This window comes from Chelonia mydas, chromosome 2 (genome assembly GCF_015237465.2).
Source record: "Chelonia mydas isolate rCheMyd1 chromosome 2, rCheMyd1.pri.v2, whole genome shotgun sequence".
Classification (NCBI taxonomy): Eukaryota; Metazoa; Chordata; order Testudines; family Cheloniidae; genus Chelonia; species Chelonia mydas.
Genome location: NC_057850.1, coordinates 24,541,236 through 24,566,956, shown reverse-complemented (window position 1 = coordinate 24,566,956; position 25,721 = coordinate 24,541,236). Strand labels below are relative to the sequence as shown.

The window sequence follows — 25,721 nt, the reverse complement described above, 5'->3', positions numbered from 1 at the left end:
CCGTAACCTCGCAAAGCGGTCTCACACCATTTCCTGCCCAGTTCCTTATCCGCTGGGCGGCTTGGCTGTGCCCCACTGGCGAGGGTGGAAATCTGTGTTAGGCGATGCCTCGTTTCCACCGTCCAAGTAAGGCCGGGGAATATCTTCAGCAGAAACGTTTTCAGTGGGGAAGAACTATTTTGTGACTCTTTTTACTAAATGTGGCTTTGTTTTTTCGGGGTGGGTTGTGGGGGGGGGGGTTTGTTTGTGTTTTTGAAAGAAGTGTTGGCTTTTCGTTTTCGGGAAGACTTAAAAATGAACACCTGAAAAACGAAATATTTGGGAGTGCTGCCGCATTGCCTCGCGGGAGTAGTAGTTCTGCCCTCTCACGTCCTGTTCTCGCTGGGCTGGTTGGCTGGCCTGCTTCTTCCATGGTGTGCAGCCCTCCCTCTCCAAGAGAGGAGACTGCTGTTGTATCATGAAAGATGTAGTGTGACCTATAGCAAATGGGAGAATGAGGCACCAAACTGAAATGTTTTAGATTTGAGCTGGAATACTTGTTCTTCTATTTCTGCTCGATTATCAATATTCTATTGAAGATTTAGATGTAAACAGTTTTGTTGCAGGTTTCAGAGTAGCAGCCATGTTAGTCTGTATTCGCAAAAAGAAAAGGACTTGTGGCACCTTGGAGACTAACCAATTTATTTGAGCATAAGCTTTCGTGAGCTACAGCTCACTTCATCGGATGCATTCAGTGGAAAGTACAGTGGGGAGATTTTTATGCACAGAACATGAAACAAGGGGTGTTACCATACACACTGTAAGGAGTGTGATCGCTTAAGGTGAGCTATTACCAGCAGGAGAGCGGTGGGTGGGGGTTGTGGGGGACCTTGTATAGTGATAATCAAGGTGGGCCATTAATCAGCAGTTGGCAAGAACATGTGAGGAATAGTGGGGAAGGAGGTGGGCTCCATTTGTTTTGACCAGCTCTAATGGTAAGATGTGATAAAATTGCAATAGTGGCCAACTCTTTTATCCTGCCCCACAGGGAGCCTGATGGGAACTAATCCTATAGTGAAACTTGGCTCCTAATACATTTTTGGACAAACGCTAACCTTAATTCCCAGACCCGGCTTTGGCTGTATAGTTTGTAAAACCTCATGATCAAGTTAGTAAAAGGTATTGTTAACTCCTTGTGATATCTGCAGCGATTTCCTCTTCATCGTGGACATTTAAGTCAAGGCCAGGATGGGGAGGTTGTAAAACAATTTCATTCCCTTCTGATCCTGCCTAATGACAATCGCTGTTTCTACCATCCTCTTAATGTCAGATCCTCCCAATGCTTGTTTTATATGCATAACTTAGGTTTCAGAGTAACAGCCGTGTTATGTGATTTATATGCATAACTTGACAAGCCATTTACAACGCACACTTTACTTCTCTACAAAAGAAAAAGGACACTAAACTTTCTAAACTACTACAGGCTACAAGGGGCCACAGCAATGGTTCCCTCAACCCACCCAGCAATATTGTTAATCTATCCAACTATACTCTCAGCCCAGCAGAAGCTGCTGTCCTATCTCGGGGTCTCTCCTTCTGCCCCTCCACCCCCTCGAACATGATACAGTTCTGTGGTGACCTAGAATCCTATTTTCGACGTCTCCGACTCAAGGAATATTTCCAAAATACCTCTGAACAACATAATGATCCACAGAGGCCTGCCTACCAACATTACAAAAAGAAGGATTCTAGGTGGACTCCTCCTGAAGGTCGAAACAGCAGACTGGACTTCTACATAGAGTGCTTCCGCCGACGTGCACGGGCTGAAATTGTGGAAAAGCAGCATCACTTGCCCCATAACCTCAGCCGTGCAGAACACAATGCCACCCACAGCATCAGAAACAACTCTGACATCATAATCAAAAAGGCTGACAAAGGAGGTGCTGTTGTCATCATGAATAGGTCGGAATATGAACAAGAGGCTGCTCGGCAGCTCTCCAACACCACTTTCTACAAGCCATTACCCTCTGATCCCACTGAGAGTTACCAAAAGCATCTACAGCATTTGCTCAAGAAACTTCCTGAAAAAGCACAAGATCAAATCCGCACAGACACACCCCTGGAACCCCGACCTGGGATATTCTATCTACTACCCAAGATCCATAAACCTGGAAATCCTGGGCGCCCCATCATCTCAGGCATTGGCACCCTGACAGCAGGATTGTCCGGCTATGTAGACTCACTCCTCAGGCCCTACGCTACCAGCACTCCCAGCTACCTTCGAGACACCACTGACTTCCTGAGGAAACTACAATCCATTGGTGATCTTCCTGATAACACCATCCTGGCCACTATGGATGTAGAAGCCCTCTACACCAACATTCCACACAAAGATGGACTACAAGCCATCAAGAACACTATCCCCGATAATGTCACGGCTAACCTGGTGGGTGAACTTTGTGACTTTGTCCTTACCCATAACTATTTTACATTTGGGGACAATGTATACCTTCAGATCAGCGGCACTGCTAGGGGTACCCGCATGGCCCCACAGTATGCCAACATTTTTATGGCTGATTTAGAACAACGCTTCCTCAGCTCTCGTCCCCTAACGCCCCTACTTTACTTGCGCTATATTGATGACATCTTCATCATCTGGACCCATGGAAAAGAAGCCCTTGAGGAATTCCACCATGATTTCAACAATTTCCATCCCACCATCAACCTCAGCCTGGTCCAGTCCACACAAGAGATCCACTTCCTGGACACTACAGTGCTAATAAACGATGGTCACATCAACACCACCCTATACCGGAAACCTACTGACCGCTATTCCTACCTACATGCCTCCAGCTTTCACCCTGACCACACCACACGATCCATCGTCTACAGCCAAGCTCTGCGATACAACCGCATTTGCTCCAACCCCTCAGACAGAGACAAACACCTACAAGATCTCTATCAAGCATTCTTACAACTACAATACCCACCTGCGGAAGTGAAGAAACAGATTGACAGAGCCAGAAGAGTTCCCAGAAGTCACCTACTACAGGACAGGCCTAACAAAGAAAATAACAGAACGCCACTAGCCGTCACCTTCAGCCCCCAACTAAAACCCCTCCAACGCATTATTAAGGATCTACAACCTATCCTGAAGGATGACCCAACACTCTCACAAATCTTGGGAGAAAGGCCAGTCCTTGCCTACAGACAGCCCCCCAACCTGAAGCGAATACTCACCAACAACCACATACCACACAACAGAACCACTAGCCCAGGAACCTATCCTTGCAACAAAGCCCGTTGCCAACTGTGCCCACATATCTATTCAGGGGACACCATCACAGGGCCTAACAACATCAGCCACACTATCAGAGGCTCGTTCACCTGCACATCCACCAATGTGATATATGCCATCATGTGCCAGCAATGCCCCTCTGCCATGTACATTGGTCAAACTGGACAGTCTCTACGTAAAAGAATAAATGGACACAAATCAGATGTCAAGAATTATAACATTCATAAACCAGTCGGAGAACACTTCAATCTCTCTGGTCACGCAATCACAGACATGAGGGTCGCTATCTTAAAGCAAAAAAACTTCAAATCCAGACTCCAGCGAGAAACTGCTGAATTAGAATTCATTTGCAAATTGGATACTATTAATTTGGGCTTGAATAGAGACTGGGAGTGGCTAAGTCATTATGCAAGGTAGCCTGTCTCCCCTTGTTTTTTTCCTGCAAAACCCCCCCCAAGACGTTCTGGTTAAACTTGGATTATTGCTGTGCACATTGTAAGATGAGCTGTTGCCAGCAGGAGAATGAGTTTGTGTGTGTGGTTTTTGGAAAAGGGGGGGGTGTTGGGGGGGGGGGTGAGAAAACCTGGATTAGTGCTGGAGGTGACCCACCTTGATTATCATGCGCATTATAAAGAGGGGTTTCAAAGGGGGATGGGCTGTTGCCAGCAGGAGAGTGAGTTTGTATGTGTGTGTGGGGGGGGGGGGGGGAAGGGTGAGAAAACCTGGATTTGTGCTGGAAATGGCTCTACTTGATGATCACTTTAGATAAGCTGTTGCCAGCGGGGGAGTGAGGTGGGAGGAAGTTTTGTTTCATGGTCTCTGTGTGTATATAATGTCTTCTGCAGTTTCCACGATATGCTATGCATCCGATGAAGTGAGCTGTAGCTCACGAAAGCTCATGCTCAAATAAACTGGTTAGTCTCTAAGGTGCCACAAGTACTCCTTTTCTTTTTATGCATAACTTAGTGATAGACTCTCCTCACTCCCATCTCCACTCAGAAAGGCACTCTGAGCCTGACATTCAACTAGTGAGAGACACCTATTATTTCTAGGACAACTAACTTGTGTATTTATTCACTTTCAGTCTGTAAATTTGAAACTATCATTTTGTTATGCTGAAAAGGGTCTAAACTAAATCATACTCCATAAGGAGTTTTGCCTGCACAAAGAATGGAGCATCTGGTTCATACATTTTTCTGTGCTCATGGCATTATATAGAACTATCCCACTACAGTGAATGGGACAAGTTTTACTTAGGAGAATGAAATTCATGAAACTGCCTGTCATGATAGCATGTACATCAAATAGAATTGTCGAACTAGGGTGTCTAGTTTGGAAACTAAAACCCTATCTGAGCATCTAAATGTAAAAATTTTGGCCCTAAGTTTGAGGACATCTGTTTTACATTGCTATTCTAAATGTCTGCATGCTTCACAGAGCCGGCATGAATATTTGCTAAGCTGTTAGTGTCATGTATGTATGTATGTAGATATGATGGCCAAACATTGTAAGAAACAAATTCCTACCACTGTATTGAATGCTATTTTAATCTCAGGTTATAGGTATATCCATGTGCAGTCAGGTCACAAAGATTGCTTGTTAGCCTCTGGTGTGTTACAATATATGCTATAATTTATCCATGTATTAAAGTATCTTAGCAACAGTTCATGGAAATATTATATTCTGCAATATTCAGTTACAACTCCTTTATTTACAAGTGTTAATCTTTTAAAATGTTCACAATTCCTTACAGTTCATAAAATGTACAAATCTGACTTGAGTAACTTAAAATGCATGGAAGCAATTAATTTTAGAAACATAATTAAGACTAGTTTTTACAGTCAACCTACTCATAGAATTCTACTGTATAATCTTTGAGTAATTTTTAAACAAAGCCTATAATATAGTAAAAGAGTGGATCAAGTGATCACAGCAGAATGAGATACAAATACAATAGACAAGGAAGGGAATGACTGTTGCATGTGTATTTTTGCTATCATGCTGCCCTCATAACTGAGTGGGTGTAGGGAATTTAGTCTAAAAAGTACTTTCACTTAAGACGATAACTCAAGGAGGGAGGCTATGTAATAGTGATCACTGGAAGTGTTCAAGGAAAGATAAGACAAATGGATGAGTAGTCAATGGAAATCTGATTTTCCTACAGTCATTAAATAGTAAAGACTAGCTAATCCCCTAGCAATAGTTATTTTGAGAATGGTGGATTAATCACCAAAATCTAGTTTACATATTTGATTCAAATAAAACCCACAAGTGAATAACTGTTATATATGAGGGCTGATACAGACTAGGTAAATTGCTATAGGAAGATATATGAACATCTGTATGTATAATATACAGCTCACTCTTATCTCTGAATTTGAGAAAAAGAAATACATGTATTGTGGATTTCATTCAGCCCCCTGCTGCATGGCCCCAATCCTCATCTCCTCATGTAATAGTACATATAATCCTTTAGGTGCAGTAGTGGGTAGTGTAGTGTGTGGTCTATTTGTGAATACATGAAATTCTCTCCATGATATTAAGTATTATATTATGGGACAAAGCTGCTGTGCTTAACTACATAAGGAGTTCATTAAAAGCAAGCCTGCCCTATTTTTTTCCTAGTGGTGACACTAAAAGTTTCTTCACAGTTTCGATTAGTTGTGTTCCTAGTAAGCTCTTTGTCATGTTTCCATTAGTTTAGGATGAAAGCTGTTGCATATAAGGTGTTACTGAAATCTTTATTCTACCATCTCTTCAACTTCCTCTTTCCAAATCCAGGATTGTTTTGACTCCAAAAGACAGCTTGTTTTCCGTTTGTCAGTCTGCTAAAACTCATCAAGTAAATTATATTCTTATTAAAAAGTCAGCTGACAATGAATATTATACATTCATTAAAGAGTATTTAGACAAATCTGATTAATCAGTTCTCTTGGTAACAAAATCATGGCTTCCTCCTACTTTCCAGAAGATCTCATTATCAAGTAAATTTAAGTACACAGCACTGTAAATTTACATGGTGCTTTACAGAGTAAGACATTTATAATCCACAGGATGAGTAATCTTGTATTAAGCAATTTAAAATGTTGACCCTTAACATGCTGGCCAATCCTGTTTTATATTTTTGTGTTGAGGGTCTTGTGTGGGAGAATGGAGCTGCTGTGAGGAAAGAACAAAAGTTTGGACTCCTGGGCCTCACACTGCTCAGTTCAGCCCTTTATTGGGAAGAAAAAACAAAAAAAACCCCACACTCCTGCTTCACTATCTTAACAGTTAGGGTATATAGTTCCTGGAACAGAACCCCCAAATTCTGCCCTGAAGACCCAGTTTGTGGAGAGTGAGATTTATTGTTCACTAAGGCCTTTTGGCATCCATATTATGTTGGGGATATTCTAGCAAAATGGAAAGACTATCCTTCAATTAAAAAAAACGCAAACAGAGAAGCTATCTGACAGCAGAGAGGAGGTGGTGCTGGAGTTTATTCAGCTCTTACATTAGAATTCTAAGGCTAAGTATACCCTATTTTAAGGTTAGACCAGGTTATTTTATAGCACATTTGTTCCTCTTTCTTCCCCTCCTTTCCCACTCATTGGCACATTAACCATCATGTGGTCTTCCACACATATATACAAATGCCTTAGGTGCATTCAGATCTTAAATAACAAGCTACCTAAAATATTACAATAATATTTCCCTTTAACACAGATTTGCAAAGCTGTCAAATAGCAAACTGGATTGCACAGGGTTACTAAGAACAAATGGAAATCCAGTTTTAAAAAGCCTTCAACATTTAACTTGGCAATATTACAAAGAGTAAATGCTTCACAGCTCTACATTTCAAAAATATTTACAGTGTTGCAGAAATTTTTTTCTAGGGTTTATATATATTTTAGGTATGAACTACAATACTACAAACAGTTTAATTTACCACTTTTAAAAATAAGCCTTCTGGTATATTAACTTTATATTGACAATATTCCAGTGGTGAAGAGCAGGTTACAGAAAATGTTGCTGAGTCTATACCATGTCGGAGTAATTTGAGGCATCCTCTTAGCCTGGATTTTGCAGACCTGTTAGTATTATGTAACTTAAGGCAATTTTTGCCAATAGTATTAATGTTCTGGGTTCTTGACAATTTAAGTGCCTCATAATTCTGTTTCATGTTATCCACATTCAAAGACATGAACCAGAAGGACCACTTTTCCAAAGGCCTGACCTGTAGTCCACAGTGGAAATGAGTACTGATAAGGCCAAACTTCTCATTTTACACACATAGCTCAAAACACTAATATTGCTTGTTGGTAACTAGGATGCTCTGACAGTTCAGTTTTTATAGCAAACAAACCAAGTATTCCACTTTTCTTTTGAAATACTATATTCAGTGCTTTTGAAATACTATATTCAGTGCTGTCACTGGAAGTAGACTTCTTTTACAAGATAAATGGGGGGAAAATGACTGTGTAGAAGAAAAGTTTTCTCTGTAATAATTTTCTATTGGACTTTACTAACCTATCAGCAGACTTATCTATTTAAAAAGAGTATGTGCAAATATTTTTGCACAAAGGGAAAGTAAAAATACTGAGTTTACTTTGCTTCTAGAATTTTAAGACAAACTACAAATTTCAGTTCAATACAAACAAATTTATAGGTCTTTCTGGTTAAGTGGTGGAAACTAGATTCCAGTAATGTGTGTTTTTAGATTTTGGTAGAGCAATTATTTCCACAAAGATCTAAAATAAATCAAGAATTCCACCGTCTTTGGCATACAGTACTACACTTTTTTTTTTTTAAGCTGACAGGTCTTTCACAACCGTGACATTTCAAATTAGTTGATATTGCTACATAATTAAATAATTCTGGTATGAACACCATCAGTTGTTATTCCTTGATGTATTCTTGATTCTTAAATAAGGTCATTTCTTGTTATGAGATGGGTCTTCTAGAGTTATAAACTTTGACGCCATTCTGCATGGAAGAACGAGCATATTTGGTCAGAAGTGCACCTACTGTTTGCTTCTCTGCACATAAGTCTCTGGAGAGAAAAAGAAAGTAGTGGTGAAAACACTCTTCAGTAACTTTAGAAAAAGGTTATTAGGACACAGTATTTCAGGATTGAGTACAAACTGTTTCAGTAACCGATTTTCCTAATGTAGCTATCAGCCTGACTAGAGTGTTGCTTAATAAGCTATTGGTGTGCTTCTCCCAAAATGCTTTCAATCATCTAAAATTCATACCTTGGCATAGCTTGCTGCATTTATGTAACTCCCAAAAGCATATTACATGCTTTACAAAACGCAAAGATGGTTCCTAACTTGAATAGCTTACAATCTAAAAGGCAAAAGCCTAATTCTGTTCTCCATTACACCAGTATAGCTGTTTACACAACAGAGCCTATGCCGTCATAGCTATATCAGCATAGCCCCCTAGTATAGACTCAGACAACATTGGGGTTTTCTGTCAGTGTAGCTACCACCTTCCTGAATCATGTTAGCTACATCAACAAAAACACTCTTCCATTGACAGAGCTGCATCTATACTGGGAATTTTGTTGGCGTAGCTATGTTGGTCAGGAGTGTAGGGTTTTTTTTCACAGCCCGATGGACATCGCTATACCGGTAAGGTTTAGACCAAGCCTGAGTCAATGGAGTCACTTCAGATTTTACTCTGAACAGCAGAATTTGGCTCAAAGCTCTGAGGCAAGGACCATGTCAGAGCAAGTGTGTCTGCTTGTACACTGCTTAGCCCAACAAGGCCCAGAGCTTGATTGGATCATGTGAATGTTATGTCAATTTTGAACAACACAAAGGACTAAGGGAAAGGATGAAACATGAGAAGTAAGACTGGAGTGTAGTTCTGGAATTAAGTTTGATTTTACTGACTTTAAAAAGAAAACTAATTTGGGAGATATGATGTATAAAGGAAAGTTGAAGTTTTTTAGCCTTTTCTCTAAAGTCAAATATTTACTGCTAATCTCCTTTCAATTTTGCCTCCTTTTAAATATTTCCTGACTAAGCTCTTCTAATTCCTTAATCTTCCACTAGCCTGGCTGTCCCTTCTCCAGACTGTGGTCCAACACTCACTGTGAATTCACACTCTTAATAATCTGCAAGTGAAAAGTTGAGTTACATAACTTCCAGTTAAGATTTTGATTTCAAGACAGCTCATGTGGATGGGTCACAAAGTGTTACTAATGGGAGAAAAGGTTTAAGGTTTTATCAGCTATAGTTGCCCATGATGCAACCAAGTATACTAGAAGTACTATGCAAGTGTTTATTTACTTACTATACTTTAAAACAGTATTATGCTTAGTAGTGAACTACTTACTGAATATATGGGGTAATGTCTGCTTCTGTCCACTTTTCCCGAACGGTAAATAGCCTGTTGAACCTTTCCTGGTTATCCTCAGGTAAGTCTTCTACTTTTAACAAAAAGATAGTCTCTGGTCTTGAGTTTCTATCCAACAGAGCCAAACCCTATTGGGACAATAATAGGATGACACAAATTTTAACGCAGAAAACATGATCAAACCTCCCGTCTCTTGGCCTATCAATTTGTGTTACTATTGACATTTATCTCAGTATTTTTAACCCCTAAACTCTATGAGTAGCAGCAATACTAAAAGGAAAATTGAAACCTTCACAATACCTGCCATCAGGAAGGAGGTAGTTCTCACATCCCTTAAGGGAGGGGAACATGTAAAAATACACAACTTGATATCCCACTACCACCTTCAACAACATTTATATTGGTTACAGCATGCTAGAATCATTAAAGGCTGTTCTACAGTATGTTGGACTTCTAGTTCTGTCTACATTGATAGTAATAGACTGTAGATTTGAAATTTTTCTTCTATAGCTACATGTATGAGGTCCAGGGAGACAGCTAGGAGAGCACTGTCATGCTCCTTCCTACACTGCTGAGGTCCTAGGCAGTTTCACTTTTCAGGAAATGCCTTGTAAATGCTTTAGTGCAGGACTATGATGCTTCTCTCAGCTGCTGGCAAATACAGTTGAAATAAAAAATAAGAAGCCGGTTGTTCATGATTCATATACAAGTCCTACACAATACAGCAGTAAGAACATCCTGCTAATACATGAAACCAAATTCGCTAGTTTAGTTTTTACCTTGAGCTGATCCAGCCTTGTTGTCAGCCCTTCGGGGACACTTTGTTGCCATACTTCTTGAAACTCTGAGAGATTGAATTTAACTGCATTTTGCAAGAGCATTTGTGCTGTAGCTGAGCATATTTTATCTGCATTCATTTCAAAATAAACTTCATCTGTAAAGGGAAAAATAAATTACATTCACAGGTTCTTACTTGCATTGGTATCAGGACATTTCTGTGCCTCAAGTTTCCCCTCTGCTCTGCAGTCTACCCCTCCTGGCAGGGTAATTTGTGCCTAAGTTTCCCCTCTGGCTGGTTAGTTTAGCCAGAGCATAAAACAAAGTCCCCCCCTTCCCAGGTAAACAAGAGTCAGAACAGAAACAAGTACATCCTTAGACCTCTCCTAGCCACAGCCTTTAGCCCTGTTGATCAGGACTAACATCAATAGACCTGCACCCTCCTCAGATGAAACAGTCCTTTTACCTCCCCTGCCACCCCCATCTCTTTCACTCTTGTTTATGCAAGTCTGATATCAACAGCTGTTTGCACTCTCTGAGCTAAACAGTTCAGTAGTCCTTTCACTTCCCCAAGGGCGGTATCCTGGTCTTCTCCCTTGATACAGGGTAGCGAAGAGGGTAAGGTGCACTTTCTCCCACTCTCTGAAAGACCTAGTCCAAAGCCTATCGAAAAAAAGAATACGTGCGAACCCTGGGTTTCAAGCTTACCTGCTTCACCTTCTCCCTTCCCAAGCTCCTCCTGCATCCAGGTCCTCTCAGACTTCCAGGCCACTTCCTTGGGCTCAGACAAACCAACCCCGCCCATGCACCTTGTCTAGAGATATCCCAACAGTCACTGCTGCAATAGCGCCATTCCCAACGCCTTTAATGGAGAGCGCCACACCAGGTCTTGCCACTTCCGTGGTCTCCGCTTATGCAAGTAGAGTGCCTTCTATAGCTCTGCCTTTCCCAACACTCATTCCAACCCCACATTATGAGCTGAAATCAGAAACACTCATGTTGGGCCTATAGGCCTCTAAGAGCCACTATGCCCTACTACACAAGTTAATTCAAATGCCTGGATGATAAAATCCATCAGAAAAAGAGTTCTTTAATGCTGTGCAACACATTTAAACTCAATCACAGAAGTTATGAATTGGAAAGATCTACTAGCTTACCTCAGGCACGTCTCTGCTAATTCATGATTTTTCTCTAATGACACTAGTTTCCCTATCCCATAGTTTAGTAGACCTCACTGTTAAGGAAAGTTTTCATGATAATCAGCCTAAACATTTCTTAGCTCAGGGTTGGCCTCCCTACTCTCTTACACTTTGTTATTTTAGTTACGTAATTTGTTAATTCTTAACCCTCCTTTCTTAATAAATGCATCCCTGCCATAACTTACCTTCATCAGTATATTTCATTCCATAACTTAAAAGAATATGTTGTATCATTTCTCTGAAAGAAAAAGTTAAACTTTAAAATCAACTTTTATGCATTTCAGATTTATGGCAAAGGAAGGCATTTTGAAATTATGTATTGTATAAAGTTAGCGTACAATCAAAAAATCACTACAAATACCTTCCTCCCTCCCACTAACACACTGAAACAGGAGCAGGCAAAGCAAAAGCAGGAAAGACAATGGGGATGGGATGTGTCATAGCAACTGAAGGATTAGGGAGCAAAGGAACAGACTAAGGTGACAGAGCTGACAGAGAGACATAGAAGTAACAGGAGCTGAAAGGGAACAGAGTAAATAGGGGCTGAAATGGACAAAGTGAGGGAGGTTGATCCAGGGTCTCTGAAGATCCCCTGCCATGGTACCCCAGCAACTTCGCCTCCCTAGTGCCCACTCCCACTGTGCTTTGAAGAGATGCAGAGGGAAGGAAGATAGGACTCTTGCCTTCCCTCATTTTTCACCAGCAAAAAGCATCACAAACAGAGGTTCACAAAGCACTGCAGATATGTATAACATATTAATAAAAGGTACTTTATGGACTGGTTGCATCAAATTATAGCCTAACTTGTACTACTTTGCAGATTTTGGATAAAAGCAAAATGTTAGTGTGGGTTTTTTTCCCCTAAATGAAGTTCAACAAAAATTTATAAAGCCTCAGTCAGTAAGCACAATTCAGTAGCCTTGTAATTTGAATGGAATGGCCTGTAAATATTTTAATACTATTCTATTAATATGATCACTGATATTTATTCAAATAAAGCATTCCACTACCAGAAGTGCCACTGCATAACACAAAATGATTATGCAGGAGGTGCCCACCACACATTTTTCGTTTGCCATGTTTCCTGAATGGTATTCCACCATGGGCAGCAGTCTGCCAATTAAGTCATGGGTACAAGCAGAACATACAATAGAGTGAACAGCACTTTAGCTGCTGTGTCAGTGTACGTTTTAACAGTAGTCAGTGGATACTTATGCCTGCCATGAGACTGGAGTAGGAATTTTTGTAATCACGACCCATGATTATGTGACACTGACCAGGGAACAGAGATTAGTCTAACCAGACCTGAAGTGTCACACCTTTACTGTATAAAATTACTCAGGGCCATGCTATGCTCCCCTTGAGCACATAAAAAAATGGTGGGAGGGAAAAATGGGTATAAGAAGCCCACACTGTGGCCCATTCACAGCAAGGGACACAATTGCAGCCCACATACTCCCTATATAAAAGGACTGCTCCCCTATGGGACAAAAGATTCCTGCAAAACATATGAGGAGACAGGCCATAGCTCTATCCCACCTACATACCAGACAACAAAGGTGGCCAGAAGCATTTAGGGGCAGGGGGTAAGTGCATCTCTTCCCGCCCCAAGTAGGTTGTAGCAATGAATGTGTTCCTAACTATGAGCCAGAGCTCTCCATGGAGCAGTGCAGCTCCACGCTGACCTCAGAGCAGGATTGTACCTTGAAGGTGAAATGGATTTATGTTTTACAGAGTCAAAGAACTTCTAATCTTGAGCACTGTTAGTTGAATATAGTTATTATAGGACTCCTCTATGGTAAGTGCAAATACTAATGATGATTAATATGAGTAACAGTAATTTGTTTTCTAGTGCTTTAAGCACAAAGAAACAAAAAGATACTTACTTGGGTTCCAGGGATCCAAGTTCTTGAAGACAGATACTTAAAGGAACCTTGCTAAAAGACCAAGATTCAGAATCTATTAACTGAGTCACATGATTCAGAAGCTTCATCTCATAATCAAATTCTAGAACCCTCCAATATCCTGCCAAACAGAAGAAATATGTAATAATACTTCGTAATTCTGCTTCTCTGAAAATATCTTTCAGGATTCTCACACTTGAGTCTCAGCTCCCTTTCAAGGCACAAACAGAACACCACGCTCTTAAAAGATTATTTAAAGAACATTTAACAAGAGGAGAAAAAGGAAAGGAACAGAATAGTAGAATGGAGCAGAGACCAGTGTGATTAAATTTTTCAAGGGGAGATCAAAATACCTTGTTACTTTTCTATGTAAATCAACTACTGCACAGTTGTTACAGGGATGTTATACCATTGAATAGGGATGTAGTCAATAAGAATTTTTAATATTTTGTGATGCATGTTATGCAAGCATTTGAGAACTACTAACAATAGTGGCAGGTATTCTCAACCCACTATGCATGCCTATGTCTATCTGCCTGCCTTTCATGTTGTGACTGCTTGGAGTCAAATAAAGCAATTAACTCCTTTGACTCCTACATAAAACATTGGAAGATACTATTGACATTTCAGGAGAAAGCTATACAAAGCCCTGCAGAGACCACCACTTTCTTGCATTCCTCACTAAGTTGACCCCATGTGTTATGCAACAAAATAATACATATCCTACCTATAGGGACAAATACCTTCAATTTTACAGGCATTTATAACCTGCAATTGATGCAGTATTTCCTCCTCACTCGCTTGAATCCGATCTAGCAAGTCTTCCATTGTATACTGCAGCATGCAAGAAGAAAAAAAAATGGATTACCTTCAACCCTTGCTAAAGCTAAACTGAAGAAAGTAAATATTACCTTATATAAATATGATGAAGATAAACATTATTTAGAACAGAGATGGGAGAACACAGTGGAGGCTTGGGTTTTAAAGTCTCTTAAATTTACCACACTAGTTCAAATTTGCAAACAGTCTTTTCCTGCAATTTAAACTAGTTTCTCCAAAGATCATTCAATTTTTTTAAAAAATAACATTCTTTCTAAATAAAGGAAGCCTTTGCACCATGTACCAGTGATATAAGACTACCTCCAGAAGTCAGCCTAGCTCAAGTGGCCATCCTATGCGAGGTACACATTTGCAGCATGCAAGAAGATACCATCAGAGATGCTTAGTTTTGCAATTCTCAAACTGTGGATTTGTGTCTCCAGAGGTAACATACTTGCTGTTAACAAGCAAGTAAATAATATATAGAGGTGAGAAATAAGACCTCAACCCTATTGTCCCTCTGCAAATTTGTATACACAGAGTTAATCTCTTACCTCTCTCTAAAAATGCAAAGTTTCAAAAAGTTCAGTGAATAGAAGATTGTGGGGGCAGAATAGATCTGGACAAAAAGAAGTCTGGAGAAAAATGAAAGAAGTGAGGGACATATGCTTGTTTTGTTAAAATATTATATGTTTGCTGTTGAAGAAAAAAATCCAGAATATTTAACGTTGTTTTAGTTAAATAAAACAATTTAAATGTCTGTCTGGTGATGTTCTCCTCCTAATACAGCATGGCAAGAAAATCCTCCAAATATTAATGATTAACCTGTTGAATTGGAAATAGTTCATCTCCCAATGACTTCATAAATATCTGCTTCAATTACTTTTGGTAAATGAAATAACCAAACAATCATTCATTTTCTGATTTAGCTGTAAAACTAATCTGAAAAGTTTTCAAAATAAATCACTGTTTAAAAATGTAAAGTGTGTACCTTCTAAAAAAGAAACCTTACATCTATTTCTGAGTTGTGAAGAATATGTATTAAGATTATAATAACCAACAAGAATGCACTTATGTAGAAAACCATGATTAAATCAAGTCTTCCTGACTAGTGATTTAAATCCTGATTTAAATCAAATCCACCCTGCATCTTAAATCGTTTATTCTGTCTAAATTTTACTGGCAACAGTATTCTTCACTTTCTGCCTCACACTTGTTCAGTGCTGCTGTACTTGGATACTGAATATCCGCTGTTTTACTTCAGTGGTCAGCAGTGAAGACATTGAAATATTGAGTGAATATATGCAACAAACACTGTAGCAGTATGCTGTGTTATAAAAACATGAGTTTCCTATAATCTACTGAATTGATCATTTTTGTGCACAGGAAAAAACAATCACTTGTTAGTTGCCCATGCCAAGAGAAATGCAAAGAGTTAACAAGGAGCATAACAAAAATGCATATCATCACTTGTATTGTGGTAGCATCTAGGGGCTCCAGTCAGAATTAACACCCACAGCAAGGTGTAGCCTGTCCTCCCAGGGAACTTTAAATTAGATTGTAAGTTCCACAATGTTATCTATAACACAGTTAAGAATCTTATGTTTTAAAAAAAAAAAAAAAAAATTTATCCCTTTAATATTCTGAGTTTTGGTCGGAAAATAGAAGATAATTAGACAAAACTGACATGTTAAAAGTATTTTCTTTTAAACACGGAGAGGTCTCAGATGTTACCTTTGAGCATTAATATTTGAAAGGATATTTGTATTGTCATGCAAATGTAAGTTAGCTTTAAAACTAGTCAGCTAATAGATCATATGTAAATGTTCAGAAACTGTATTTTACTCCATCATGAAAAAATTCTTCACTTTATATTTCTTCAAGACGTGCCTTATATTTTAGGTCAGATGATTCATACCTCTCATTCTGACCATTCTTGATGCCTGACCTGGATTTTCTGAAGGCAGAACTTGCATGTTAATAACAAAACCTATGATCTCTGGCAGGACGGATCTGTAATTACGTCTGCCTTTGGAGTAATCTCAACCCTTTCTCCCTCCACTTCCTCCATATCACCCTTGCTATTCTACTTCTCTTCCTTCCCATATCATTCTACTTCCCTTTCCTTAGTGGTGAGTGCCTTTTACATAGGGTAAGATGAAGTCACAAGAAGCACAAGTAACGGTGGGGAAAGCCACTACACCTGATAGCCAGTTCCTTAAGACTTCAAAATGGATGTTGTCAGTTTTCCCCCCACAACTTCTAGCTTCATTTTGCTAGCTTAGTGCAGAAGTCTTCCCCCTGCAGGAGGGGGACAGTAATTCTTCTCACCATCCTCTGTCCAATGTTTTCAAACTTTTTTTGAAGATGAAGAAAATTGTTGATTTCCGTGACCCAGTGGAGCTGGGGATGAGGGGTTCAGTGTGTGGGAGGGGGCTCTGGGCTGGGGCAGAGGGTTGGGGGTGAGGGCTGCGGCCAGGAATGAGGGGTTCAGGGTGTGGGAGGGGGCTCTCAGCTGGGGTGCGGAAGGGGGTCAGGGCTCTGGGGTGGGGCCAGGAATGAGGGCTTTGGGATGCAGGAGGGGGCTCTGGGTTCGGGGAGGGCTCAGGGCCAGGGTAGGGGATTGGGGCATGGGGGTGGAGTGGCTTTTCTGTGGCCGTTCCCGGTCAGTGGTGCAGCAAGGGTGCTAAGGCAGGCTTCCTGCCTATCCTAGCACCGTGGACCGTGCTGTGCCCTGGAAATGGCCAGCAGCAGGTCCGGCTCCTAGGTGAAAGTGCGTGAGCTGCTCCGCATGGCTCTTGCCTGCAGGCACAGCCCCCCCGCCCCAAACTCCCATTGGCTGGGAAACGGCCAAAGGGAGTCCGGAGCCAGCACTTGGGGCGGGGTCAGCATGTGGAGCCTCGTGGACCCCCTGCCTAGGAGCCAGACCTGCTGCTGGCCGCTTCTGGGGCGCAGTGCGATGTCAGAACAGGTAGGGACTAGCCTGCCTTAGCCGGGCAGCACTGCTGATGGGATTTTAACAGCCCAGTCAGCAGTGCTGACCAGAGCTGCCACAACCCAGTGCCTTACATTCCGTGACCCAGTACTGGGTCGCAACCCACAGTTTGAAAACCATGCTCTAGTCTACACAAAAAAGGAAGACTCTGTCTCTTCTCACTAAGGCAAACAGCCTACTGACTGCAGCCAGTAACACCGCGAGCAATTCCTGACTAGGTTAGCATGCCAGGCTGTCTCAAGCAGGGAGAAAAAGCAGCTCAGAGCAGGACTGTGTAGAAGGGCACAATTCTGCATAATTAAGTAAAACTGGGAGCAAAGCTATTTTTTCTAGTTAAGAATGTAGCTTTACTAGGCTTTTATAGCATTACCAATTACAAAGGAAAAGTAAAAACAAGGAAGTGATTTACTTAACAGGCTTACCTTTGAGTCAGTCAGAGCTTTCTCTCTCTCACTGTCTGGCCCTTCGTAAGGATTTTCCATTAGAAGTTTCTTTAGTTTCTTTAGTTTAGGTCGACATTTCCTTAATTCCCAGTAATTATTGGAGAAACCAGCAATCTACAAAAAGAAATTAAAGATTCTGTGACTCATTTAATTTAACACTGTCAGCCAAGGTAACTTGCAAAGAATAATTAACAATGAATTTTATGGAGGTCACATAATAAATATCTTGATTTTTTTTTTTTTTTAAAAGAGATTGTTTCTCGTTTCTAAAGAAGAGTAGGCAGAAATATTCTCAGCACTGAAGTCCATTATTGGGAATAAGAGTTAGAAGTCTGTAGTTCAGTAATAAAAGCATACCTACTGTCTACATGACAAAGAAACCAGCTGGTCTCTACATATGGACAATACCTGCTAATGGCCAGATATTTTAAAGTCCTGTCAATTTCAGCCCTTCCAACATCTGTTCTTTTTTTCTCATACCTCAGTCTTGCTGCTCTCCACAAGCTCTCTTTTTATTCTCCTTTTCTCATCTTCCCAATTATTTGCCATATCCTGGAATTCCTAGTTAATGGGCATTTTACTACACAATGAATGAGGAAGGGAGCTATGAATCATCACTTCATTAAACATGCATCTTGGGAAAGAAGAAAGATGTTCACTACATAGCTATATAAGCCAGGTACATGCTCTAAGTGTGCCCATGGGTCATTGTTAAAAATACTGCACACTTCTTTTCCCCAGGCCCTGAAAAAGAGGTTTACCAGCGACACCATGGCACGGTTCGGAGCCCAGGTGGGTGCCTCCCTTTCCAAAGATATGTATACAGAGACAGGACATGACAGAAGCTGAGTGGGACAATCAGCAGAAGAACTGCCTTCATTCCCTAATCTACCACACAGGGAGAAGAGAAACCAAAGTGTAATTGATACAAGGTCTCCAATCTTCTAAACTCACTAGGACCTTCAGAGGAATCCCAGGGTGCGTTGAAATACCTCTGAAGCATACCTTGGGCGTCCCCCAAAAGTCCTACTGAGGTGTTCAGATGACAGGAGGCCGTAGGCAATGCTCTTCTGTTGAAGAGGCCAGCAATCAGACAGGTGTGAGCACAGAATGGGGAAGGCACAGCAGGCTCCAAGCTCATTTAGTGGTATTGCTCTCAGATCCAACCCCTTTCCCTGTATGAAAAATCCTTCTAACAGCTGCAGTAACAGAAAAGCTCAGGTTTTTTTTTTTATAAATGTATTTTTAAAAGTCAGGATTTTAAAGATGTTCTAGAAATTTGATTTTTAAGTAATTTTTTTTTAAATTGTCCTTTTAACCATTGAAGCTAGATTGTCAAATTAAAAAAAAAACAAGCACTACTACTCAAGAAAGCAGCCTAGATATGAAATACTGTATCCAAATTCTGTTTGGAAAGCTTAGACTTTTTTTTGTTTATAGTTTTTGCCTATATTAGTTTATTTAAATAAATATTAGTTTATGACCTCAGTTCTCCAGCTCTTTTCACACGCATGGCAATTACACAAGCAGAATAACTACAACATTTGGGTCTTTTTTCTGTACTTATTTTTCATTTCTTTTCAAATCTCTCAGAGAAGAAGATATTGCTGGTCATTTAGTGGTTGAAAAATATGCTAACACAAATGAGTTCATAGCCACAGCTAGTTGCTCACCCTGGACAAACATAGCAGAATGCTCAGCCCCTGTGGAAGGGAGTGCTTGCTACTGAGTGATCATCTCTTTGGACTGATGCATGAGCCTTTCAATATTGCTTCCAGAAGAAAGGTAATTTATATTATTTGTATTATAGTAGCACTTACAGGCCCCAACCCCATTATGTTTAGTACTATACACACATAACAAAAAGAAAGTACCTCTCATAAAGAGTTTGCAATCTAAGCAATATAACTATATACTACAACAGGGGTGGGCAAACTACGGCATGCAGAATTGCCCCCAGTGGTGCTGTGGGCCCCACGCTGCTCTCAGAAGCGGCCAGCACCATTTCCCTGGAGCCCCAGGGTCAGGGGAACAGAGGGCTCCATGCGTTGTCCTTGGCTCCAGGCACCGCCCCCCACAGTTCCCATTGGCCGGGAACGGGGAACCACGGCCAATGGGAACTTCAGGGTAGATCCCTGGAGGCGTGGCAAGGGCAGTGTGCGGAGCCCTGTGCCCCCCCTCGGGGCTGTGCAGGGACATGGTTCTGGCTGCTTCCCGGAGCGGTGTGCACCACTGCCACCCCGGAGCTGCTTTAGGTAAGTGGCGCCGGGCTGGAGCCCGAACCCCTCCTGCACCCCAACCCCCTGATCACCCTCCTGCAGTCCGCACCCCTCCTGCACCCCTTCCCATAGCCCCCTGCCGCACCCCCGGGTACCCCAACCCCCTGCCCTGAGTCCCCTGCCGCACCCTGTACCCCTCCTCTGCCCCAATCCCTTGCCCTGAGCCTGTTCCTGCACACCGCAACCCCTCCCACACCTCACACTCCCTCCCGCACCCCACCCCCTGCCCAAGCCCTGCATACAATTTCCCCACCCAGATGTGGCCCTCGGCCCAAAAACTTTGCCCACCCCTGCATTACAACATGTTTGGGAGGGTGTTAGGAAAGATCCCAACCAAAAAAACCCCAAAGTGATTTGACAGGAAGTTATCTTGGTGCTTGGGACTTCAAAAAATCATTACAGAACATAGCAAGAGTGAAGGAGAAGGAATATTACTTTCTTGTTAATCTACTTTGTTTTGAATGGACTTTGTCCTACTAGCAGAACTGCAAACTCTGCGGAATAAATGATGCTCTGATTGTTCTAGAACTGGAGAAGGAGGGCGACTCCTCCTTAGTGATGTCATTATACCCACTGCACAAAATTAAGAGCAAATGATAATATTTTCCTAACCATTTTTAGGAAAATTTGATTTATTACATTTGCTTCAAAGGGGCAGAAACAATGAATTCTTTAAACTCATAATTCTAAAATCCTCCATCCCATAGAATCTTTCCAGATGCAACAGGTAGGATAGAAGAGTCATCTTCGAAGATTTTTTTTTTTAGACTATGGAACTAAGAAAGTGCAGCAAAATGTGCCTTTCAGGGTAGGCCGTTTAAACAGGCACTCTACTAATGTAAAAGTGTCAATTTGCTCTTCGTGTCTTATATTTAAGACAGCTCACTTGAGTGAAGGAGAAAATATCTATTCTTTGACGTTACTAAGCACCATAAGTACTTACTGCCTCACCCAAAACAGACTTTATGCTTGGATCTGTTAAACAGATGATAACTGAAGCCATGATAGATAAGTTTTATGTTAATACACTCATGCTGATCATTTGCAATTGTAAGATACTATAATAATAGGCACCTGAGGTGTAACACTAATGTGAAGAATAGACGATAAGGAAACAAAAGAATATACCTGGGTGTGAATGACATTACATGATGCTTGATCTGCAAGCAGCTGTTCTGGAGTTTTACAGCCAGGGATAAACAGCAACATATTTGAAGTATCTGCTATTTTCATATCATAAGTTTTATCTTTACTGCACAGCACAGCTTGTTCATCTTTGTCACCACGAATCACTAGGCTGAAAAAAACCAAGTTCTTGTTTTTAAATGCAAAAATAGCAAAGGAATACTCATCTTTATTTACAGATGACATAACATTTCAAATACATTAAAAATATTGCTAACCAAGTGGCAACTGCAGTTACTATGACTACTGCTACCAATTAGAATATCATATCTACAAGTTTCAGAGTAGCAGGCATGTTAAGTCTGTATCCGTAAAAAGAAAAGGAGTACTTGTGGTCCCTTAAAGACTAACAAATTTATTAGAGCATAAGCTTTCGTGAGCTACAGTTCACTTCATCGGATGCATACAGTGGAAAATATAGTGGGGAGATTTTATATACACAGAGAACATGAAACAATGGGTGTTACCATAAAGACTCTAACAAGAGTGATCAGGAAAGGTGAGCTATTACCTTTCCCCCCCTCCCCCCCACTGAATGCATCCAATGAAGTGAGCTGTAGCTCACGAAAGCTTATGCTCAAATAAATTTGTTAGTCTCTAAGGTGCCACAAATCCTCCTTTTCTTATTACCAGCAGGAGAGCGGGGGGCAGGACCTTTTGTAGTGACAATCAAGGTGGGCCATTTCCAGCAGTTGACAAGAACAGTAGGAGGGGAAAAAAACAAGGGGAAATAGTTTTACTTTGTGTAATGACCCATCCACTCCCAGTCTTTATTCAAGCTTAAGTTAATTGTATCCAGTTTGCAAATTAATTCCAATTCAGCAGTCTCTCATTGGAGTCTGTTTTTGAAGTTTTTTTGTTGAAGAATTGCCAGTTTTATTTCTGTAATCGAGTGACCAAAGAGATTGAAGTGTTCTCCGACTGGTTTTTGAATGTTATAATTCTTGACATCTGATTTGTGTCCATTTATTCTTTTACATAGAGACTGTCCAGTCTGGCCAATGTACATGGGAGAGCGGCATTGCTGGCACATGATGGCATATATCACATTGGTAGATGCGCAGGTCCTTGCTTACAAACAGCCCCCCAACCTGAAGCAAATACTCACCAGCAACCACACACCAAAAACACTAACCCAGGAACCTATCCTTGCAACAAAACCCGTTGCCAACTGTGTCCACATATCTATTCAGGCAACACCATCATAGGGCCTAATCACATCAGCCACACTATCAGAGGCTCGTTCACCTGCACATCCACCAATGTGATATATGCCAACGAGAGGCTGCTGAATTGGAATTAATTTGCAAACTGGATACAATTAATTTAGGCTTGAATAAAGACTGGGAGTGGATGTGTCATTACACAAAGTAAATCTATTTCCCCTTGTTTATTTCCCCTCCTACTGTTCTTGTCAACTGCTGGAAATGGCCCACCTTGATTGTCACTACAAAAGCCCTCCCCACTCGTAATAGCTCCCCTTTCCTGATCACTCTTGTTACAGTCTGTATGGTAACACCCATTGTTTCATGTTCTCTGTGTATATAAAATCTTCCCACTATATTTTCCACTGCATGCATCTGATGAAGTGAGCTGTAGCTCACGGAAGCTTATGCTCTAATAAATTTGTTAGTCTCTAAGGTGCCACAAGTACTCCTTATATCTCCAAGTTGTGACATACAGTTAGTTTAATCGTATTACTGTTACCCCTTCCTCCTTCCCACACCTCTTGCTCATTTGTTCATTTCACCCACTTTCTGATCTTTTAAATCTTGATCCTGAAACCTCATATACTTGACCAACACTGCACTGAAGTCCCAATCACTCCCAGCTTACTTCAGGGCACTGGGTAATGGCACAGCAACTGTTCCTCTAATAAAAACCCAGACCTATTAACTCTGAATGTTCTTCAGAAAAAACTTCTGCTTCCATGTGATTTTTAACATTTTCCTACACTTTTGCCTTAGAGCAGCAGTTCTCAACCAGGGGTCCAAGGCCCCCTGGGGGGCCTTCATCAGGTTTCAGGTGGTCCTCCAAGCAGGATTGGCATTAGATTCACTGAGGCCCAGGGCAGAAAACCAACGCCCCTTTGCCACACCACCCAGGACTGAAGCCAAAGCCTGAGCAGCTTAGCTTCATGGGGCCCCCTGTGGTGTGGGGCCCCGGGCAAGTGCCCTGTCTGCTACCCCCTAATGCCAGCCCTGGCTTTTATATGCAGAAAAACAGGTATGGTTGTACAGCTGGACCGTGGAGATTTTATAGCAAGTTGGGGGGTTCTCAGAAAGAAAAAGGTTGAGAACCCCTGCCTTAGAGGACAACAGTAGTCAAATGAAGGGTTTTTCAAACCTTTTACCAACCACAACCCCCAAGGCACTCACACTTTCTCCCAGGGCTCCATGCTCCAGAGTCCTGTGTGGCCCCTAAAACCAGAATACATCCCACTGTTTCAACCAAAAGAAACTACCCTGAACCACGAAAAACAAATGGGGTTCGCACGTATGCACTTCATGAATAGTCCTACGGAGCTCAAAGGAACTATTCACAGGCAGGAGTGTTGAGAAGTTGAGAGCCACGTTTTAATTCATAAAAAGAAAAGGAGTACTTGTGGCACTTTAGAGACTATCCAATTTATTATAAATTGTTTTATAAATTTATTATAAATGTATTATAAATAGTCTCTAAAGTGCCACAAGTACTCCTTTTCTTTTTGCGAATACAGACTAACACGGCTGTTACTCTGAAACCTGTTTTAGTTCATGGTGCTGTTCACGGGAAACAGATACGTTCCAGGGATACAAACCTCGATCATTTCACATTTTAACCAATAGGGAATTAAAACAATTAATTAAAGATAGAAACTTAAACTCCGCCCGGGCAAGATGCGCAGGGGGCCCCAGGGAGGCTTTCGGTTCGGCAACTTGTACGGATCCATTTTAACTGTGGTCTGCCCCTTCATTCCCCCCCGGCACCCAGTTCACACGACCGGTCCCGGCGGTCCCTCCCCATCGCGACCGTTCCTGGCCCGCCCGCCAGGGCGCGCTGCAGGCCCGGTCCCCCGCGAGCGCCGCAGTCCCAGGCCGGGCCACCTCCGCACCTGCGCCCCGCCTGCAGCTCGGCGCAAAGGCCCGGCTCCAGCTGCAGCAGGCAGCACTCTCCGGCGCTGGCGCGGGGGCTGAAGCTGAGGCAGTGCACGGGCGGCAGCAGCTCCGCCGGCTTCAGCTTCGCGATGTGCAGCGTGGCCTCCACCTCCTCGCGGCTCCGCATCCTGCCGGGCGCCGGGCTCCCCGCTCAAAGGGACGGGCGCGCGGCAAACGGTCCCGAAAGCGCGCGAAAACCCCGCGCCGCGCTTGGGGGGCGGGCTCTGAAGAGGGAGAGAGCCCTACATCCGCCAGAGTCACGTGACCCCTAGTGCTGGTGGGGGGTGGAGGCGCGCGGCAGCGTCTAGATGAGGCGGGGGAAGGAGGAGCGGGAGCTCTTCCCCTTCGCCTGTGGTTCGGGGGAAGGACAAATGCCCGCGCGCGGTGCACGCACTAATACCCCCTGCAGAGCAGGTGCGGGCGGTGGAGTTGCGGTGTGAGGCATTAACGGGGAAAGAGCTTCCCCCATCGTGCTGCTTCCTCCCTGAGAGGGGGAGCTGCCCTCTGCTCATCTCCCAGGCTTTCCCCTTTAGCTGCAGGGAGGTTCCCTGCAGAAGCTGGGAATGGGCGACAAGGGGTGGATCACTTGATGATGACCTGTTCTGTTCATTCCCTCTGGGACACCACCTGGCATTGGCCATTGTCAGAGACAGGCTACTGGGCTAGATGGACCTTTGGTCGCACCCAGTATGGCTATTCTTAGATACGTACAGGTGGCTCTCGAGCTGGCTCTGTCCCTGAGCTCCTGTTTCCCAGTGAAGACACAATCTGTAACAGAGAAGGGCACCAGCGGCCCCCAACCTATCGTGTTCCCTTTGGCCTCACTGCCTTCCATTGCACTTCGTTGACACAGATGTTTTGGGGGTCCCTGAGCTTAGGGAGTTGGTGCAGTTGCTTTCCCCCTGCCCCATTAGACTCCCGTACAAAGAGGAGCAGCTGGTTGTTGATTGCCCTTTGATTCTTGTTTGGAGTCACATGCCATGTGAGAGACTAACCACAATTAACGGTAGCAAGGTGGAGAGAGATTTTCTGGTCACTCTGGGCAGCGATCATGGCTCTGATGGGCTGAATCCCTGAAAATCAGAATTACGTAGCAGGAAAAATAACCATGATGCTGGTGAGGCACTTACAGCAACAAACAACAGAAGTTGTTTTGCTGTCGCCGTTAACACCATATCTCCTTTGAAAAGCCATGGTGAGCGAAATCTCAAGTTCTGTTTCCAGTTCACTTTCCCTTATGCCATGAGGAGGAGCTATTGACAAAGGTTAAGTGCAGGTCAGACATAGGACAAACGTCTATAGCAGCCTTTGCCACTAGGTAACTTGCCAAGTGCAAGGTCACATGAGACTTGATCAGCATA

At 42.3% G+C, this 25,721-nt stretch overlaps 1 protein-coding gene and 1 long non-coding RNA gene across 3 annotated transcripts; one reads left to right on the top strand and one right to left on the bottom strand.

Moving 5' to 3' along the window:
• Positions 1-7: 7 nt before the first annotated feature.
• Positions 8-19,242, top strand: LOC119565553. Its single transcript, XR_005224258.2, has 2 exons — positions 8-126; positions 18,501-19,242. It is a non-coding gene; the product is annotated as an uncharacterized LOC119565553 (long non-coding RNA).
• DSCC1 (DNA replication and sister chromatid cohesion 1) lies at positions 6,723-24,724 on the bottom strand. Of its 2 annotated transcripts, none has more exons than XM_037892080.2 (9): positions 24,318-24,724; positions 21,167-21,335; positions 17,739-17,873; positions 14,246-14,336; positions 13,485-13,623; positions 11,784-11,836; positions 10,402-10,556; positions 9,602-9,750; positions 6,723-8,309 (listed from the first exon to the last, which is right to left on the bottom strand). In XM_037892080.2, the coding sequence occupies exons 1-9, from the start codon at positions 24,485-24,487 to the stop codon at positions 8,201-8,203; spliced, it is 1,170 nt and encodes a 389-aa protein (XP_037748008.1). In that variant the 5' UTR covers positions 24,488-24,724; the 3' UTR covers positions 6,723-8,200. The 2 variants fall into 2 exon arrangements, with proteins under 2 accessions (XP_037748008.1, XP_037748009.1); XM_037892081.2 differs by having other exon boundaries at positions 13,485-13,535; positions 14,230-14,336; positions 24,318-24,651.
• Between the last annotated feature and the right edge of the window lie 997 nt (positions 24,725-25,721).

Bases quoted from the DNA above. Each gene is read 5' to 3' on its own strand.
- DSCC1 (XM_037892080.2), bottom strand. From the start codon at position 24,487: ATGCGGAGCCGCGAGGAGGTGGAGGCCACGCTGCACATCGCGAAGCTG. The intron at 17,874-21,166 runs GTATATTCTTTT...TTCTTTTTGTAG, and splicing joins GTAATGTCATTCACACCCAG to ATTGCTGGTTTCTCCAATAA. The intron at 10,557-11,783 runs GTAAGTTATGGC...TTCCCTTTACAG, and splicing joins AATGAAATATACTGATGAAG to ATGAAGTTTATTTTGAAATG.